The sequence below is a fragment of the Rhododendron vialii genome, chromosome 1a (genome assembly GCF_030253575.1).
Source record: "Rhododendron vialii isolate Sample 1 chromosome 1a, ASM3025357v1".
Classification (NCBI taxonomy): Eukaryota; Viridiplantae; Streptophyta; class Magnoliopsida; order Ericales; family Ericaceae; genus Rhododendron; species Rhododendron vialii.
The window spans coordinates 40,587,912-40,600,086 of NC_080557.1; the positions used below are offsets into that span (position 1 = coordinate 40,587,912).

Sequence of the window (12,175 nt, forward strand, 5' to 3'; positions counted from 1 at the left end):
AAATTTTGAATTTTGGATAATGAGTGGATAGAAAAAAATGAGAGTAACGATTGAAAGAAAATTTATTAAAAATCATGAGCAAAGAGATAATTCAAAATTTCAAATACCAAAACGAACAAGTTCAGTGTTCCTGATTGTTCTGGGACCACATTTATATGAGATTCGTTAACTTAGGTTCCGTTTTCTTTAAAAATTTGTTCCATAATTTAATGGCTTTTGTGAAATTATTTATACTAAACTAAAACATTCAACATAGTTTCTTCCAAACACTCGATACATTTTCCGCAACTTTTAATTCAGTGAAAACAACTTAAATACAACTAGCAACCATAAACCCTGTTCCAGAAACCTTCTTAAAAAATAAGTAACATATTTCACATTTTCAAACTCAAAAATAATGTAAATAAAAAATAAATTTTCATTTTTTTTGCATCGTATAAAAGATCTTATCGAGATCTTTTAAATAAGATCCATATTACATATTTTTAGATTTCAATAAATTTATAATTTTTGTGCTTGAAATTACCTTCTTAAAAAATAAGGACTTATTTTCGTTTGCGGAATGGGCTCTTAAGTTCTCCATGGACTCCTCTTAAGTTCTCCATGGACTCCGAGAAAGTATGTGGCATTGAAGTATCCGGAGCACATGTGTGCCGGGAGCACTGAATAATTAGACCGACCTTCCGGTTTCTGCGCGCACAAAATTCGACTTTTTTTTTTCTGTCTGCTCAGCAACAAAATTCGACTTTGTCACCATCTCCGGGGAAGGGGATCTCTCTCTCTCTCTCTCTCTCTCTCTCTCTCTCTCTCTCTCTCTCTAGCGCGCTTGTAATTGAATCTGTAAGTATCTGACCCTTTTCTGGTGGTTGGTCTCGACGTTTCTATTTCTTGTCGTATTCTTCATGACTTGTGATTCATATCCATAATGTCGTTAATTTTCTTTGACTTAAGTTCTCCGACTGCCGTCCGTATAGTTTAGATCTACGTTACAGTAGAACTAGTCTCGATCGAACGAATCATCGCCGTGTGATTTTCGGAACCAATTTAAATGCTACGCGTTCGTGTCAACCATCATCACTGCAGTTCCTCGACGACCCCAAGCTACAAGTCTCTGGGTCTATTCTTCGAACTCATTTTTACGATGCAGATCAGGGTACTCAAGTTTTTTAGCTTTTGGTTTACTGAGCAAGAAGTGGAGATAGCGTAGTTCCGTACGAATTTTGTTCCAAATGGCGGCATAATATGATTGGGTTTCTAGTTGACAAAGAAGAGAAAACTTATCGTGTGTTTTCTAGGGTTTGAGTTCTTGTCTTGCTTTCCAGCTGTGGTTGTTGGGTTTGTGGAGCCTGATTAGTACCAGAACCCTCACCACGGGTTCGTTTACTCTCGGTACTAATGATATTACGGTAATTCATTGCTGTAAACTCTAGTTGCGCAATTGTGATGCTCGCTACCCTAGGAGATGAGGTTGTAATCTTCTTCATTCGATAATATAGTGAAAATTGGTGTGAGCTGTGCAGGTAGCCAAAATTGGTGAACCACGTATATTTTTGTGCCATGCTTTGTCGTTGTGATTGATTTTTTTCTTCGAGCTATTGTGTGTTTGTGTTTGGTACTTTGGTTCATCGCCTAACAGTGGTTAGATAAGCTGTGCGCAAAGCACATCCAATTAATTTTGGTTTACGGGTTTCTTGATGATTAATCTAGCAATGCACAGTTAATGGGTGCTGATGGACATGTTTAGCAGGAATTATTATCGGCTAAATTGCAGTTGCGTTCTCACAAAGTGTTTGCGGTATATGCTTCAAAAGTTGCTCAAGGATTTGGTTTTTGCGAATTGCATGAACAGTCAAATTTATTGACTTTACCAAGATGGGGACACCTCATCGCAGGTTGTTACTTACATTCTCCCATAGTTACCTAGTTGACAGTTTAGTCCACTAGTGCATTCTTAAAATTTGTTGTTCAATTTGCAGTGGAGCATCTAAAAAATCATCTGGCAGCGGCGGCAGCAGCGGCAGACTTATAATTACCACTGTAATGGGAATGGTCTTTGGATATTTTATTGGAGTTTCTTTTCCCTCAGTTTCTCTTACTAAGGTATGTTGACTCATCCTGTTGTTAACTTCTTGTTGCATGAGACACCTGTCATCCATTTGATTCCTTGGGAAAAATCTTGCAGATGAACTTACCTTCAAGCGTTATATCATCTCTTGATGTGACATGGAACAACGAACATCGCAGATTTATTAGAAACCGCATGCCTGAAACTCGTGTTTCAACCGATACCGCACCACCTAAGGTACCTTTTTTTGGTGATATATTTCTTGCATCTTTCCTTGCATTGCACGTGTCACTCTGGAGTCAACTGCTTCTAAAGGACCAGTGATTCATTAAAATTGTTACTGCCATTAGTTTTTGTTCTTCTAACAGGTAATGAGGTCATTTGACAAGAAAAATGTAAACCATGATTTACTGAGACCTTCGTAAATTGATCACAAAGACCCACTGTTTAATAGAAGAGATTTTCGTATTTAAATTTGTGTCTCGGGTCTCAACTATATTTACCTGCTAGAAGTACATAATGATGTCACATAAATGCTTTTGAGATACGTCCTTGATGATTTTATTAAGTTGCAGGATTCTTGCTCCCGATCTCTTCTCAGTTGATGGAAGAGTACAATTTTTCTCCAGTAAATCTCTAATTGGGCTATAACTTGTTTGTGGTTGGTTTTCCTTCCAGATATATGTTCCAACAAATCCTCGTGGTGCAGAATCATTACCTCCAGGAGTTATAGTCTCAGAGTCCGATTATTATTTGCGAAGGTTATGGGGTGAACCCAATGAGGTATTTAGTTTTCAAAAAATAACTGTGTTGTGGTGCTGGAGCTTACAATTATTTACTAATTTCAGATGGCCAGTTTCAATCTTTGTAGGGGCTTTAGTTTCCAATTAACTTTTTCTATCGGCTATGACATGTGATTTCAAAAGTCCTAGTTGAATAGACATTGCTGTTTAGCCCTAAATACACTCCCATACCTACCATGGCATATTTTTCTAAGTAGTTCTTTCCGACAGTTTTCCCATTGTTTAACTGTTATTGTCAAAGGCTTAAATGTCTCGAGTTCCTTGTCATTGTTAGTATCTGTGCTGTACTTTTCAGATTATGATATTATCATGTGCCATGCCTGGATTTGTTAAGATTGGTAATATAACAACCCACCCTTCACTGGCCCAATAACTTGTTTGAGCCTAGCAACATGGCCCAAAATGCTTAAGCCCAAGTTATTTGGTAGTAAGGGGTGGTCCCTTATATCTCATTGAAACTTCTTCTAAGCCAACAATGTGGGAGAAACATTGGGTTATTACAATATCCCCCACTTTAGTATGCATCGTCCTTGTTGCTACATATGGCCCAGCAACCTTTCCAATAACCAACTCCCACCATGTAGACCGGGGTTGTGCTATGATACCATTTGTAACAACCCACCCTTTACTGACCCAATAACTTGTTGGAGCCTAACAACATGGCCCAAAATGTGTAAGCCCAAGTTATTTGGTAGTAAGGGGTGATCCCTTATATCTCATTAAAACTTCTTCTAAGTCACCAACATGGGACAGACATTAGGGTATTACAGATAAGTGGGGGGTTGGCTGCTTGTGGATTGGTTGGTCGGGGGGGTTTAGCTGTTGTGTTGGACACAAACACTTTTCGTCGGAGCTTGTCTTAATACTCGTATTTTTTAGATCCCAGCATGCCTTGGACTCTAGGGGACACATCTGGCTTACTACGATGTTGCATCGATTTGTTACGTGCATTAGCTCCTTTTGTAACTCCAGTGATCTTATGACAGAATGTTCTGAAAAACTTTCAGGATTTGAAAAAGAAGCCGAAGTACTTGGTAACATTCACGGTTGGTCTCGAACAGTGGAACTATATTGATGCAGCAGTTAAAAAGGTTAAACAAACAGATTATTCATACACATACATTTTGATGATGATACAGTAGTAAATAGTGTTATAATTGATCTTATTCGTTTTTTGTAGTTTTCTGAGGATTTCCAAATTATGCTTTTTCATTATGATGGCCGGACAACTGAATGGGACCAATTTGATTGGTCAAAGAGGGTGGTTCATGTCAGTGTAAGAAAACAAACAAAGTGGTAAGATCATTTGGCTTTTACAAAATTTTAGCATTTCTAACATGATACGGACAAATGATGCCCTTCTGCTAGGAAAGAAAACAGAAAGAAAGACAGAAAAGACAGTCAATTAATATTGGATCCTTCTGTATATTTGAATGCCTTCCAGTTGTGATCCTACTGTGAAAGTTTTGTAGCCTCTTTATATGTCTATTCTTTCTTTTTTGCAGGTGGTATGCAAAGAGGTTTTTGCATCCTGATATTGTAGCAGCATATGAATACATTTTCATTTGGGATGAAGATCTTGGAGTTGAACACTTCAATGGTGATAAGTAAGTTTTCCTCCTTTCATTCTTGCTTTTTTTGGCATTCAAGCAATCATGTTGGTTAGTCAAATCAAACTTACATGTTCCTTTGTGCTATCTTCCAGGTATATTGAACTAGTTAAGAAACATGGTTTGGAGATTTCTCAACCAGGTCTTGAGCCCAATAAGGGACTAACATGGCAGATGACCAAGAGGAGGGGTGACAAAGAAGTTCACAAGTAAGCCTTACCCCCCTCCCTCACACACACAAGAAAGAAAGGAAAAGAGAAAAGGAAGAAAGAAAAACATGTAATATCGGGACATTTGAGGCTACATACCTACCTGCACTTTTCTGGATGCAAACTTTGGTAGTGGCTGAATACATCGGACGGGTCTTGTAGGAGACATGAACCTTTCAAGCATGTCTGATAAGTCTATTTTTAAGTATAATTGCACCTAAAATTTCTTGGAGTATTACTGTTCTGGTAATTCAATTTCTTATGAATGAGTAAATTGCCCATTGTGTAACTGTGCTTACCATTTTGAATATTTTACCACACCTAACATGCCCTCAAAGCCCATTTAACTGGCGGCATTCCTTATGGATGTTGCTGGAACATTTGTTTTAGGCCACTTGCTGTACATAATTGGGTAAGTTTGCATGTCTGGATTGGTGAATAGGAATACAGAAGAGAAGCCAGGCTGGTGCAGTGACCCAAATTTGCCTCCATGTGCTGCGTAAGCTCTCTCTATCAGTTCACAATTCACATACTTGTCTCAGTTCGCCAAGGTTTATGTACTCCTGTCTCCCTGGGAAAATGCATTTATCTAATTTACTCATCTGAATTGTGATGTTATCCAACTCATTTATCGAATGTACTCATTCGAGAGTGCAAAGGTATCTTTCTCGTTGCTTATATTATAACAATCTTCTTTATGATCTATTGGTTGAAAGGAAATCACGCCTCGATTTAAAAATATTTCGATAGTGTTGAGCTATGTGATCTATTTAGCCCATTGGCCCCATCCCTATTGTACTGGATTGTAGATTATTTGGTTATCTACATTCTATTGTTTTCTTCTGCATGTCAAAACAATCTAACTCCAAGAAACATGGGGGTTTGTTTACTTCAATAAATATGAGACTTGAGGCAGCAATTTTACTTTCCATACAAAAGGAAAGCATGCAAATATTAAAAGTCACGTAGATCTGAAGGAACACCAATCAATAATCTAGGTGATGCATCTAATGCATGGATTTCTGGTCAAGAATTTAGTTTCAGTAATTGATTTCTATTATTTGCATCTATTCAGTTTTGTAGAGATTATGGCCCCTGTATTTTCTCGGGAAGCTTGGCGCTGCGTTTGGCATATGATTCAGGTGTTGTTTTATTCTTGTTTTTCGGTATTTGATATGTGTTTTACGTGTCTATGTTTGATACATCATCTCTGGCTGCTTCAGTGCTTCCTGTTTTCTGCTGTTGAAACTAAACATCTCCTATCTGTTGTTTTTAGATTTAGCTATCACTAACCTTTCTATTTGGTATAATATGGTTGTAGAATGATTTGGTGCATGGATGGGGATTGGATTTCGCCCTTAGGAGATGCGTAGAGGTAGTTGTTTCCCTTTCCCCACTTTTCATAGCTGATAATTGCAAATATTTCGGTACATTGTTAGAAGCTCGCATATGCACGTGCACGTCGTGCAGTGTCTTTTTTGGTGGGTCTTTGTATTAACATTCAAAAGATATGCGCTTCCACATGGAAAAAGATATCCGCTATTGCATACTTGGCCAAAGATAATAAGAAGAAATTGTGTCCTGAAAACGCTCGTCTGTCTTGTAATTGGGGTTTATCAAAAAAGAAAGGGAGGGGGTTTGCAAATATTATCGAGCAGAACTAGTTTATTTGGACCATTAGGGTTCACTCTACTTTAGAGCTGCAGCTGGGTAACTACTTCTGTTTTGACTCTGCAGCCTGCACATGAGAAAATCGGCGTTGTTGATTCACAGTGGGTAGTTCACCAAGTAATTCCGACGCTTGGGAACCAGGTAAGTTGTCATTAGATCGACTTTGTTCGACTCTCTCTCTCTCTCTCTCTCTCTCTCTCTCTCTCTCAGGTTCATATGTAGTAATTGGGTATTTATGGCCTAGCTGTGCGCCTTTAGGCTTTACAGGGGTCCTCGCGCACACGTGTAAAGCCTAAACGCCGTTTACTAAGATAGTAATAATAGAAGGTGAAGGGAAAGAGCTTGACCCTTGCTAGGAATTGTAGATTAGATTAGGTGATCATTCGTTATAAAGTAAGATTACAATTCCATTCTTCTTAATAGAACTTCTCAGTACTCCCCTCATCCAGTTGCATAAGATCCAACATGCCTAGCTTTTTAAAAATTAACGAAGCTCCCTACTCTCTCTTTCCCAAACTGATAGTGAATTATCACTAACCTTCTTCAGAATTGACATACTCCGTGAGTCTGTGGTTGTTTGTTCAGCTCATGGTTGTTAAAAGCCTATGATAAAAGCCTACGATACAGGATATGTATCCTACGATTCGTATCGTCTACTTTCAAAAACTTTACATATCCCACCCCGTATCCTTTAAAAATCCTAAGATACGAATGCGTATCCTACAATACATTCGCATATCTCAAATCAGTACGTATCCTACGATTACATATTGAACAAAAATTACTTATCAAAAAAAAGAAAAGAAACCTTAACGAACAAAAACGACTCACGATACGTATCCTGATTTGAAAACACACTTCACTTGTTAAATGATGCATCTCCAAGAAAATATTGCGGGATACTAGCAACAAACATTGCAGCCTGATTTTCATAAAACGTCTGCTAAAAAGTTTAACACTCCTTGTGTTTTCTAGTCCTTTCAAATCTCTGTTACTCCTACCAGAGAAGAGATTCGAAAAAACAGTTTTATTTCTCATGCTGCATGAACTGTAGCTCTCTACTTAGTGTCTGCACTTAATCAAGCTAAAACATTTTGCTTTTTACTCTTTCAACTTCACACCAATTCTAGTGACCCCACATCAAAAGCAGAATTGGCAAATACTAACCGGAAGTCCACAGCTTCAACTGTCTCGAAAGTGCTGCTAGATTAGAGAGCACATCCTTGGTGGGGATTGCAGTCAATCTGGAAGTGTTCAGTTTAGCTATTAAAAGCACATATTTTAGGGGTCTTATCTAGGAAAACCATTTCACTTGTCTGCCATCACTGTGCGTCTTGGCTTTCATGCATGAGGGATTCTTGGGGGTGTACTTCTTTCCCATAAGAGATGGTTGCCCCAAACTCCATTTGTATGTTATTTGTAAGCCTAGATGAAACAGGAATTACTCTATTGAGCAGTATGAGCAGAGGGAAGTAAACAAATCATAGCATCACATGAAGTTGTGCATGCTTTGATCTTGTCCCTAACGTTCTATTTGGTTAGTTACTTAGTATTGTTGGTTTTTTAGTTCTAAGAACTTGTAATGTGGAGGGCTGATATGAAGATAATAAGTTCAGGCTTACATAAAAGTGTTTACGGACATGACCTGCATAGTCGGACATAGTTATTTGGTTAGAGAGGTTATGGGTGTCTCCTGGAAGCTTAAGATTTTAATATTGTTTGCAGAAATGAAATCTCACTCCAACTTGAAAGTTTTAACTGAGAGCCATCATAATTATATGTTTACTTCTAATGAAAGACTCTTACATTGGTAAATGGAGCGTAGACCTTGTTTAATGAACGAAGATAGAGCCATCAATTCAGAAGCACTGCATCCCAAGTGCTTGGGGCCAGGTCAGTCCATACGGGATTTCGCTCTATCTTTAATTGGGCCTCGATAGTGGACGGTGGGATTGGTCCTAGGATTAGTCAAGGCACGCAAGCTGGCCCCAACACCAGAGTTATCAGCGTGTGTGGGAAATAGACATGACATCTTTCTATTTGTAATGTAATTCTTTTGGCTTTATAACCAGTAGTCGTCTGATTGTCACTTTTTAGGTTAATGGCCTGAGGTTTTTGGTACTAATGGGTACCCTCTGATTGGTTGTTATTTTGTAATGTAAAGCTTCTTTCTTTACTCTATTGAGCATTTTCACTCAGAGTAGATGAGATTTTACTCTTTCTTTTTCACTTTGCGTTATTTAACTTTTTGCCGTGCCAAATTTATTGCTCGTGATTAATTTGTTTAACTCCTATGTTCTCAACATCAAAAAGTTATAACTATCGTTCTGCTTGATCTGATTTTTTCTCTTTTAAATTCAGGGTGATGGTATATCTCCATGGAAAGGGGTATGTATATGTCATATGTGCACTAGTTATCATTTACTCGTGCTTGTTTGCATCAATTTACAGCTCTTCTTCTCTTTTCCCCTCTTTCTTCGTTGAAATCCACCCTATTTGATTCTTCTCCTTTAAGACAGAACTTTCGGGGGCAAAAGTATTTCTAATTATTAATGCGTAAAATCTTTGCAAATTATATTATGAAGAACATTCTCACACTAAAGTTTAATCTAATTAGGATGCCCTTGCACTCACAGGTGAGAGATCGGTGCAGAAGCGAGTGGGCTGAGTTCCAGGATCGCCTTGCTGAGGCTGACAAGAAGTACCTTGCCCGTACCAGAACTGGTTAATGTTCATCAGTTTTCAAAAACTCCAAGCTTCCTATGTTGTACATTGCTTTGTTTCTCTCTTTTTTCCTTTTCTCACTCTTCCATTCCTTTCATTGTTGGTGTTCCAAAGCCCATTTATTCTTTTATGCGAAGTTTTTGCTTCTGATAGGGTGTTGTAGCTGCATTTCCTCTCCTCTAGTCATCATACATATCCAAACAGAAACGATAAAATTTGGGCGTTTTTGTGCAGAAATTGGTTAAGCTTTGGTTCACTGCTGTAAACAATGAAACACTTTGTAGCTTCCTTATCGCGTTTTTCTTTGAGCAATGGTGGTCCTGTTCCTTCTGGTTTATTATGGTTTTCGATTCGCTTAATTCAGATTGTGCGCGTGGATTCACGTCTCCATCGTACTTTTCCTTTTTGAATCAATGGAAGCTGTGGAGGATGAATTATGCAAGACCTATGTATGAGGATGAAATTTCTTTCTTTTTTTGGATGAAAACAATGGAAGTTTTTGACTAATTTTTCTACGCAATCCGGATTCAAAGCTGGTTTTACATTTTTGGAACAAATTCGTTTTTGTATGGTTTATTATGGGCTCATGAACTGTGGCTCTATTGTCTCTGTCTATACATATAGATGGACAGAGAAGTGACAAAAATTATACAGTGCACATTTCTGCCATTAATAGTACAACTTTATTGGTTCATTATTGTCGTACGGATACAACATTATGTGGAACCCACCGAGATAAGTGAGGTTTCGGAGCATACGCGTGGAATAGCATTCATTCCCTCTGATACCTGGAATAGCATAATTCATCAATCAGTCACTTTTCTGTCCAAACCAAACAAAACATGCAGACAAGTTTGTGTCAACGGTTGGAAAAATTATTCAATGCCCGTGGGATATTGTCACGTGTCATCCTAGGCTTTTTTTCAACCACACATTTGTGTAGGATTCGAGACCAAATATGAGGATCCCACAATAATGTGCAGTGGGAAGAGGCTTGTGGCATCGCAATGTGACCTCCACGTGGTGCCCTGGCGGTGCCCCAAGCGCACTGAATAATCTTTCCAAGGGTAGAGGTTAAAGGGTCCACATATTGGATTCTTGGTCCACGAATGTATCAAACATACTAGTAATTTTTTATGACATGATTAAAAGCTTGAACGAGTTCTAAAAATAATAATTTAAATGATTGAAGTGGGCTCACAATAGCCTGATTTTCACTCGTCAGTATGTAAATTGGCCATATCTGTTCGTGGAAGAAGGTGGGAAGTAGCCATGTCATAATAAGGATATAGGTAAAGGCTGGAACATTTTGGAGAAAATTCTGTAGTTATGGTTTATATGGCTAGTTTTTTTTTTTTTTTTTGGCCATTTGTTAATCTTACTCTTATCCTCAGGGAATTGGGAGGGGGATGAGTGCTTATGGAAATCGAACGCTGCTCATGTGCACGGGAGTATAAAAGAGGCACAAACTGTACTCCACTCCACTTGCTTGCTAGTTGTTGTTTAGTTGGCTTTTTGTTCTTGTTTTCTGCATAATTTTCAGGGGTATGCCTCTTTGTGTCCTTGTATTCTTGACTCTCATTGGTAACAAAAGTATTCTTTACCAAAAATAAAGTGGGCTTACAAATGAATGCAGGCGCATTCTGATAAAGGAAGAAGACACTGTAAAGCCGCTTTTGTCTCGAAAAAATTCCTCCCTTTTACGATAGCTATCTTATATGCAGCCATGGGGTTATCTCTACACACGGGAAAAAGGAAAAAAAGTTACCTTCCTCCTAAGGAACCGTTTTGTTTCCTTCCTCCTAAGGAACCGTTTTGTTTATATTGCTTACGTTTCTACTCCCGGTGTCCCATTTTGTTTGTTTTTTTTTTTTTTTTTGGAAATTGTGTTGTTGGAGATTAAAAGTAAAACATTGAAGAATGCATGATCTTTTGAAAACGAGTTTCTAAAAAAGTGGAGTACGAATATTGAGTGCATATTTATTTATTTTTTGGGAAAAAAATGGTTCAAAAATCGTTTCCCTTTTTGCTAATTTATTGCTGTTGGAAGGAAATAACCACGCAAAACCAAACTGGGAACAAAGGGAATTGATGGTGTACCAACCAACCTTTCCTCCCGCCCAAAAAATCCAGTGAACGGGGGACCACCATAGCTTCCCAATTACTACATCTCCTCAGCCACTGAACCCTACGGCGGTCTTATTTATTGGATGACCTCCCATCAACTTGTGTTTTGAGCTCCACCTTGCAATAAAATTTTTGGTTGCAAATCAGGTACCACGTGGTATCCGTGCAGCACGAGCCGTCAAAATAATGGAACTGAAAACTCAGAAATAAAAAACTCATTTCCTTTTTTTAAAATCCATTTGGTACCTTTCAATCCGAGCCATCGGTTGCATGATTGGACGACTCGGATATGCTGCATGAGTACCATGTTAGCGGTACCCTATTTGCAACAAAATAAAATCTCCCACCTTACACTCACAACGAAGATTGAGGGCCCTTTGACTTTAACTTTTTTGTGAACGTTTTGGAACGGTTTTTTTTGGTTGATTTTTTTTACTCGTAATTTTTACTGAATTCATGCCTAACTTTTACATAATATCCTTTGTTTTCCATGAAGGAATTGAAAACATTCAAAAATATAGACTAAAGTTGAAAAAAGTCTATATAAAACAACGAAAACTATCGAAAAAAAGCAGTTTTTGCCATATTAAACAGTCTTTTTCACTATTTTTACTTGCGTTCGACACGCATGTTCACGAGCGATATCAATAGTGAAAACATCTTTCGAAAATCTCTCGAACTACAAAAAATTGTGAGAGCAAAAATTGAAAAAGATACTTTATTGGTTTATTAGAAAAAAAATATATTTGTAGAGTATATTTGCATCATTAGTGTAGAACCACGTGATCTAAAAACACAAATTTGGAGGGGTTGTTGTGATGGGGAACGGGATCTACACTCTTAAAAATAGGGCTAAACACCCTAATGTTACGGGAGGAGTATTGTTTATGTTTATGAAGCACAAACTATTTTTTTCATGGTGGGAGGTAAAAGAGCAATGCTAGTTATACAATTTAAGAAGGAACT

General features: G+C 38.0%; 1 protein-coding gene across 3 annotated transcripts; it reads left to right on the top strand.

Moving 5' to 3' along the window:
* The first annotated feature begins 710 nt into the window (after positions 1-710).
* On the top strand, positions 711-9,419 carry LOC131335228 (uncharacterized). Of its 3 annotated transcripts, none has more exons than XM_058370863.1 (15): positions 711-840; positions 1,748-1,892; positions 1,977-2,100; positions 2,183-2,302; positions 2,744-2,848; positions 3,876-3,959; positions 4,049-4,164; positions 4,374-4,475; positions 4,574-4,687; positions 5,130-5,186; positions 5,763-5,829; positions 6,009-6,062; positions 6,425-6,499; positions 8,720-8,746; positions 8,995-9,419. In XM_058370863.1, the coding sequence occupies exons 2-15, from the start codon at positions 1,873-1,875 to the stop codon at positions 9,085-9,087; spliced, it is 1,158 nt and encodes a 385-aa protein (XP_058226846.1). In that variant the 5' UTR covers positions 711-840; positions 1,748-1,872; the 3' UTR covers positions 9,088-9,419. The 3 variants fall into 3 exon arrangements, with proteins under 3 accessions (XP_058226846.1, XP_058227573.1, XP_058228316.1); XM_058371590.1 differs by having other exon boundaries at positions 728-840; positions 1,745-1,892; XM_058372333.1 differs by lacking the exon at positions 711-840 and adding an exon at positions 852-1,374.
* Positions 9,420-12,175: the final 2,756 nt, after the last annotated feature.

Bases quoted from the DNA above. Each gene is read 5' to 3' on its own strand.
- LOC131335228 (XM_058370863.1), top strand. From the start codon at position 1,873: ATGGGGACACCTCATCGCAG. The intron at 2,101-2,182 runs GTATGTTGACTC...AAAATCTTGCAG, and splicing joins CCTCAGTTTCTCTTACTAAG to ATGAACTTACCTTCAAGCGT. The intron at 3,960-4,048 runs GTTAAACAAACA...CGTTTTTTGTAG, and splicing joins TTGATGCAGCAGTTAAAAAG to TTTTCTGAGGATTTCCAAAT.